At 45.7% G+C, this 8,142-nt stretch overlaps 1 protein-coding gene and 1 non-coding gene across 2 annotated transcripts; both read left to right on the plus strand.

Moving 5' to 3' along the window:
* The first annotated feature begins 191 nt into the window (after window positions 1–191).
* LOC117858140 (NADH dehydrogenase [ubiquinone] iron-sulfur protein 3) lies at window positions 192–4,549 on the plus strand. Its single transcript, XM_072294164.1, has one exon. The coding sequence runs from the start codon at window positions 476–478 to the stop codon at window positions 1,046–1,048; it is 573 nt and encodes a 190-aa protein (XP_072150265.1). The 5' UTR covers window positions 192–475; the 3' UTR covers window positions 1,049–4,549.
* TRNAY-GUA (transfer RNA tyrosine (anticodon GUA)) lies at window positions 1,792–1,874 on the plus strand. Its single transcript has one exon. It is a non-coding gene; the product is annotated as a tRNA-Tyr (tRNA).
* Window positions 4,550–8,142: the final 3,593 nt, after the last annotated feature.

An 8,142-nucleotide genomic window follows, 5' to 3' on the forward strand; every position in this document is an offset into this window, starting at 1 on the left:
TGGAATCGGTCAAGTATAGGAAATTAATATAAGAATGAATAACTTTCTTAATGGTTTATTTTTATTCTTTTATTTATCTTAATATTCATTCCATTCAGGCCATTCCAATGCTCGCAAGCAAGCACGAAAAAGCTTCTATTTCTAAACGGAAACGCCCAATACATCGAAACTCATTACCCATGGATAAAGCCAGTCGAGAAAAAAAAAGAAAACAAACATGGTTTAGCGGATTCGGAATTGTAACCAAGCATCCTGGGTTCTATACCCGATTCAACACTAGAGCATGCAGCCGATCCTGGATACAGAACTATAGAAAGTGTGCAGTGAGGGATCTTTATTGGTAGCCAGTCTTTCACTTCCGCCTCTCCACTCCCATGCCTTTCTTGGTCGGACCAACCCAACCGGCGATTTCCGACAAGTCTTTCTGCTTAGAGCAAGAAGCGGAACAAAAATCAAGCTTTCTTTATTTTCATTTATGGATAACCAATCCATTTTCCAATATAGTTGGGAGATTTTACCCAAGAAATGGGTACATAAAATGAAAAGATCGGAACATGGGAATAGATCTTATACCAATACTGACTACCCATTTCCATTGTTGTGCTTTCTAAAATGGCATACCTATACAAGGGTTCAAGTTTCGATCGATATTTGCGGAGTGGATCATCCCTCTCGAAAACGAAGATTTGAAGTTGTCCATAATTTACTGAGTACTCGGTATAACTCACGCATTCGTGTACAAACAAGTGCGGACGAAGTAACACGAATATCTCCGGTAGTCAGTCTATTTCCATCAGCCGGCCGGTGGGAGCGAGAAGTATGGGATATGTCTGGTGTTTCTTCCATCAATCATCCGGATTTACGCCGTATATCAACTGATTATGGTTTCGAGGGTCATCCATTACGAAAAGACTTTCCTCTGAGTGGATATGTGGAAGTACGCTATGATGATCCAGAGAAACGTGTGGTTTCTGAACCCATTGAGATGACCCAAGAATTTCGCTATTTCGATTTTGCTAGTCCTTGGGAACAGCGTAGCGACGGATAATTCCGAATCTACATAGGTCTAGTCCAGGGGACAAATCAATAGGAAATGCTATTTGCTTCTTAAGAAGAAGAACTTTTTTGAAATGAAAGAGCGGGCGTCGGATATCATTTCTTCAAATAAGGAAGAAGTGTTATCGAAGGATTTCCTTCCATTCTTCCTAGTATGGAAGAAGTCAAGAAAAAGTACTGCGTCTCGATCTATACGAAAGGGCACTGGTTTTTTCTTTCGGTTTCATTGATAGCAGAAGAGTACGCTAGCTAGCGGAGCCTGAAAACGCTTGCTTGCGCCCCACCCCTACGGAAACTATTGCCTATGCTTGCAGCTCGCTCAGTGTCAGTAGAAGGGAAGAAAAGATGGTCACTCCTTTTAGGTTTAGGAACATGGCGAGCCTTACTTACGACTGTTGCACTTCACTCGCTGCTCGTTCATTCACTTGCTCATGAACTCGCTGCTTCGCCAGAAGCGACTAGTCGCCTCCTTTCCTCCGCCGAAAGATGCTTAGCCAGAAGCGACGAAGGAGGGGAGCTGGGGAAGGCCGACGATGGCAATGAGGGGGAAGCTGTCGTAGAAGCTTTGCCCCTTGCTTTACAGAAATTGTTATGAACTTACTAAATGACCTTATTTATTCTCCCGGAACGCTAGCAAATCTAATAGTTCCATCTGCTCTTCTTAACTTAAGAACGAAGGCCGCCATCCTTCTTATTCAGGAACCCTTTGTTTGAGGAGGGCGTATCCCCGGGAAGGGGAGAGTGGCCGAGCGGTCAAAAGCGACAGACTGTAAATCTGTTGAAGGTTTTCTACGTAGGTTCGAATCCTGCCTCTCCCACTTGTTGTAGACTTAAGAGAAGAGAAAGTAGGCGGAAGCCTAGGAGGGCCAACCGAGCGAAGCTCTTTCTTTTTTTGGCCGTGCCGTGAAGTGCAATTTTCTCGTATGCGTTTTAGAGAGGTTGTCGAAAAAAGACGATCTATAGAGATTCCCCATCTATATCTAATCGAGAATAGAAGCGAGTCGCTTCCGGCGTCGGCTTGTAGTCTCTACAGTCGGCACACGCACGCCGCCCGCCATCATGCCTCCTTGGTTCGGGACGAAGCCAAGCGAGACATACGATAGACGAAGGAAGCGCCCACCCAGCTGGAGGGCTAAAACCTATAGTTTTGAAGTTGCAAACTCCAGCTTCGAAGCTGGAGTGCTTTAGCCCTTTAGTTTTGAAGCAAGAATCACCGTCTTGAGCGCGCAAGGCGCTCAAGAACAAGTAAGGGATGAGCGCTTTGTTGCGCCTGCGGATACGTTTTCTTGCTGGGGAAGGCTAGTTTGATCGAGGATTGGAGAGGAGAGGTGGAATAAAAAGCTCGGGATGGATTTTGGAGTCTTTGTGCGAGCCGTATGCGGTGAGAGTCGCACGTACGGTAAGGAGGGGGGTTCGCGTCTATACGTGTAGTGTGGTGGTTGGGCCTACCCACCCTATTTGTTCCATGATCTATGGGTCTACTGGAGCTACCCACTTCGATCAATTAGCCAAGATTTTGACCGGATACGAAATCACTGGTGCTCGATCTAGTGGTATTTTTATGGGGATTCTTTTTATCGCTGTAGGATCCCTATTCAAGATTACTGCAGTTCCTTTTCGGGCGGCTGTAGGACGGACGGCCCCCTATAGGTAGTAGGGTAGGATGGGTGGTACCGCTCAGATAGCGGCCAATCCTCCTAACTGCGCGCGGGCCGGGCTTAGAGCGCGTGAAACTCATCACTACCTCGTAAGGGCGTTGAGACCATAGCATGTTACACAAAAGCGCCGCTTTCTCTGGAGTGTTGTCACACAGCTGCCCGACTAGAAGAGCTACTCGCTCTGTAGTGTTGTCACACAAGATAAGCACGCCGCCCGCCTGCTGGCCGGGCGAATCGAAGTTATCTTCCGGTCAACTGTCCGCCCAGTCAAGTGCAAAAAACACAGTGGAATCACGCAACGCACGCAGCTGGTGTGCTTCCTGCCCACGAGGAAAGAAGAGCGACAAGGTTCAGATTTGACTGTTTGCAGCATGGGAGCTGATTACCCAAAAAATCCCTGGGAAAAAAGAAAAGATATCTCGGTAACGAAAACCATAGGAGGCTGTATTGGCGAGATCCAAGGGTTCACAGCAGTCCAAAAGAAAAACCGCCTGGAAGTCCGAGGACCTTTAGTACCGTACCGAACCGGCAGCCTTCGCGCCAAGCGACGACCGCCCTTGTCCCTTTCCTTTTTCCATTCAGCCTACTTCTTAGCTTTGTTCCGTCAGTCTAAGGCAAAGTCCGTGACGAAGATCTTTCTATCAATAGATAGGAATGAGTGTTCGTTATAGGGGATAGGATCCATCTGCTCTCTCTCTATTTTCTTTGATGCAATTTAGAGAGAAAGAGCAGTGCGAACTAAAAAAAAAGATAATCGGGAGATGATTAAAAAAAAGATACATAGACATCTAAAGTAAAGGGATGTATATATTATTCCTATATATATCATCTATCTATGAAAAAAGTAAACAGAGTTCGTTTTTGGGTTCCCCGAAGCCCCGAATGGATTGGATCGTTTCTGCTTCTGCCAACGAAATGAAGGCCTCGCCCCTTCCGAATGCTTCTCCGATCCTGAAGTTCTCGCGAAGAGAATAAGATGCAGCTCCCCCTCCCTCTGTCTTTTTCCGCTTTGCTAATCTTCCCCTCTAACGCGGGCCGGGCTTAGGCGGGCGCGGGAGGAAGAAAGAAAGTCGAAGAGCGTCTTCTCCTTTGTCCTTTTTTCAGTGCAACACAGGAAAGCACCCTCTTTTTGTAATCTCTGCAGCTTCCCAGAGGCTTTTTTTTGTATTGAACGCATGGCGTAGCTAGGACCCCCCCAATCATGTTTGAGCCTATGTTCACCCGGGGCTCAAAAAGGAGAATTCCGGAATGCCTGCCGACGTTCAGATAAGGTGCATATCCCTTACCACTAAAGGAAAGGCTCGACGAAGGGGGGGATATTTTCAGGGTAAGGAAAACGCTTTCGGAGATTGAGATGTCGATTTGTTTTTCATCGAAAAGGAAGAAGGCCGAGGGGATAGCAGCCTTCCTTCGGGCTTTGCCTGCCGACGTTCTAATAAAGAATTCCGGCTCGGCCCGGGAAAGCGCTGGCAACAACATAAAGAAAGGGGTCCATGTAGCTGCTGCGCCCGCCCACTGAGCAGCAGGTTCGGCATCTACTACAAAAGAAAAGAGAGAATCCACTTCAGATAACCACGTCTCTGCTAGGCAGCGTGTGGAATGGCCGAGAGCGGACCAAATGGATATATAATCCAAGCCGAGAGTGGAGTTACGTGAACAGCCGTCTGATGGAAAACAACTTTCACGTTCGGTTCAGAGAGCACTTTTTTCGTTGAGAATAAGTCCTTCCCTTTTGTGTGAATTCCCCAGCGGCGAATTAACAACTTGTGGGGCCCTATCTATTCAATCTCTCGAGCCCCAAGAAAACCCCCCTCTCCCTCGGACTCAATCTCTCTTTTGACTCTATATATGTGGGCACATGATGCCCTGGTTTTTCCAACTCGATCATGCACATTTGCTCGCACATATTGGAAGAGTTCGCAGCCCTAATGGATTCTTCCTACTTAGGTAAAAAGGTTCTCGTTCCCATGAATCTTGATCTGCCTCCTGGCATTGATAGCGATTGATCGAATTCCTAGTCTGGTTTGAGAAGCTTTTCTGTTTTCCTTATCTCTCGTGCCTTTGAACTGTCCTGACTTAAAAGAATTCAAAATAAGTATATTGATTAGTAAATAAACCGCCTTCGCTGGCTAATCCCTATGTCTTGGTACTCTACCCTCCCATTCATAAGAGAGTGGTAGTTGTCACCGGAAGCAGGTGTGAGTTGAGTAAGTCTTGTCAACAACGCTTCGCACAACTAAATACTAACACACTGTTTACTTCTGTACTTCTCCACCGCCAAAACACAATGACTTATGCAATTCATACAGGCAGGAGCGAAAAACGAGCTGAACGAGTGATCAGGTGCTTCGACCTCTCTTTCTACGGTTGGTTTCTGACATCGATCGAGATTCAACATTCAGTAGGTTTGCTTTGACGAGTTCAAGGTGGAAGCTTCGAAGCATCAGTGAAGAGAGTGACCCGGAGCCCCTCCTTCCTGTACGCATTTCTTCCTTATTTTGAAAAGCAGCACGGGGACCCATGATTGATTCCCTCACGAGGGCTAGGATTTATATATAAAAAAGGATTATATATAATCCTGACGTCTACACAGAAAGGAAAGGGGTGAACTCCTTCCATCTTGGTTTAGTTGCCCTGCCTGCTTTGTCTCAACGAAAGCTTTTTTGTATGAAAAGGAAGAAAGCCAGCACTTCGTGCCGAAATGCGCCACTAATCAAGCTAAAAGACTACCTGATTAGCTTGACTTATTTGCAAAGGCAAAGTTAATGCAACCCACCCTTATCTACTTCCTTTCGATGCTTGCCAGCAGGAGAAAGATCACTAGGTTCAGTCTCTGATCTGATCAATAGGGTTCCCTAGGTACATTCCGTTTCTGAGCGGTCTAATAATGTCTTTGCTGGTTTCTCATAAGCGTATCTTCTCCCACCCAGCTCGATTCAGCTAAAGCCCACCTTCTTTTTAGACTGTAGGATTTCTATTTGTTTCTGTTAGATCTGGCTCGATCCCTTGAATCCACTTATCACTAGCTATCGCAAGATAGGCATGCAGGAGACCTACGCTACGCAAGCCGTTTTTTCGCAAGGTATGAGGAGAAGTATGACGGCTTGAATTGGCGGTACTAGTTCTCGAAAAGAAAAAGGCTCATCCGGCTAAGAAGAGATACTGCACTTTATCAAAAATACGTAGGTAGGGTCGATGCTCTTTCTTTAACTCACGATCGTGCCTCGTCTAACTCATATGCCTCCCTGCTTTATGGTTGATTGAATGAATCTTGTCCGGTAGACTTTATATACTGAGTTTTTGCCTTGATGTGGGCGAAAGGAAAGCGCGCACAGTAAGCGAGAGCAGGGATGAAATGCCACTTTAGTTATTCCCTTTTCCAATAGTCATATGGTCCTTATTTTCTGACTGGAATACGGTGTGACAGGAACCTAGTGTTGTCCCTCGGATCAGCCCACGGAAGCAGTGGTAAGAAAACCAAGTCCTTACTTAAGTTAAAGATCTTGTGTGAAGAAGCTCTCATTCTCTAATAGAAGGATTTTATTGTCTTAGAAGATGCAGATAGGCTGATAGCTGGACTATTAGGTATTGCATGATTGATATAACCCTGGCATTTATCATTAAAGTCCGCATCTTGGCTTGGAGGATGTACCGGTAGGCTCTTGTCATTTGTCATTTGCCAATACTGGACATTTGGTGAAGGCCGGATGGGGATAGCACTCACCTGATACTTGGACTCGAAGGGGACCAGGTCGTGTCTCAATATCTTCAGTAGAGTCATTATATGATATATGTCTTTCTTTATAGATTTGGAAATCCGTGTATCAATTGTCCCTGGCTCTCCCTTTTGATAGCCAAGAGTCCCGATCTTTCACTCCATCATGCCTTCGGTAAGGGCTGGCTCACAAGATACAGCCAGAGGTGTGTCCTTGCTTGTATTATCAGAAATCACCGATCCACCAACCCTTGCATTTCGTTCTAGTGACAAGGACCTACCTTCAAGCTGAGCGATTGAGACAAATCTCTGTTATAGCTGCCATTTCTTATTCATATTAGACCACTGGGCAAGATTCCTCTTGGTCAGATTTCTGTCGCATGATTACTCATCGTTTCTCTGCATACAGTCCCTATGAAGTTGCTGAAACTTTCAATGCACTGAAACAAGACAACATGACAGTCAATGCTTATATTGATAAGTTTGAAGATTTCATGACTATGTTGAAACAAGATACACCAGAGCTAACCGAAGAGTGGTTTGTAAAATGCTTTGTCAACGGCCTTCGTCATGACATCAAACACCAACTCAGGCCTCTCCATCCAGAGTCCCTGACTGATGCGTACTGGCAGGCCAAAGACATGGAACGCAGTGCCCCACCTAAGAAACAGTTTTCTTCATATCAGAGACAAATCACTGCTGCTCCATACAGACCTTTTGTGCAGAACCTGCTACCACCACACCAGACAAAACTAAAGAACAACCTGCGGCTCCCCAAGTGCAACAACAGAGAGCTAGAAAAGCTGGTGAATGCTGGAGATGTGGTGACAAATGGGTCCCCGGTCACAAATGCAAGTTAATCCCTACTATCAATGTCATGCAGGAAACTGACACACCAAATGATGCCACAGAAGAGATTGCAGTACAAGAAGAAGAAGAAATCCCACAGGATCAGGACTCCCCTCCAAATGAGTATCTCATGCATATTTCGGCTCATGCAGTTTCAGGGCAGGTCACTGCTGGATCTGATAATGGGCCTTATAAAATCAATGCCACAAAGATAGCAAACTCGATTATCGAATATATAAGGAAAGGGGCGACGATTTGGCACCAGATATCCGGAGGTGTGGAAAGAGCTGCTGTGATAAGCGGAAAAACCATCAAAAAACGACGATTGCTCGTGAAGGTTTCCACAGAAAGACCCCTTGGTTCTGGCAAACAGATCACAATTACAGGTACCTGGGAGCATACCGATGGAATGAACAAAATACGAACAGTTAACATAATATAGTCATAGATCTTAGGTTGTAACTTGATCATGAGCGAATTTGTTGATGTTGCACCCACGAAGTATGGAAAGTGCCAAACATTGGGAACTACCCGGGGAGGAGTTAGGAACAGGAACAAGGAGAAGCGAGAACCACTTAAATGGAGGAATCTATTGTATTTCTGCCTTTGATAAGGAACGAATCACAGCGTTTGCCTATGCAGCTATGCCTATGCGACATGCCGACGTATCTTGTAGAAGAAAAATTGTATCCTTCGACTCTAACTTCAGGCTTAGATCAGTGATCAATATTGGTGTAGGCAGTCCACCTGGTCAGAACTCAGAAGGACAAAATTTAGTCGTAAGCGGGACATATCGCACCAAAGGATAATATGGGCCGTGGGTCAGGTGCCATAGCAGTTCCATGGGCCTGGCCATCGAAATGG

This window comes from Setaria viridis, chromosome 5, assembly GCF_005286985.2.
Source record: "Setaria viridis chromosome 5, Setaria_viridis_v4.0, whole genome shotgun sequence".
NCBI lineage: Eukaryota > Viridiplantae > Streptophyta > Magnoliopsida > Poales > Poaceae > Setaria > Setaria viridis.

Coding starts and splice junctions, on each gene's coding strand:
- LOC117858140 (XM_072294164.1), top strand. CDS start 476: ATGGATAACCAATCCATTTTCCAATATAGTTGGGAGATTTTACCCAAG.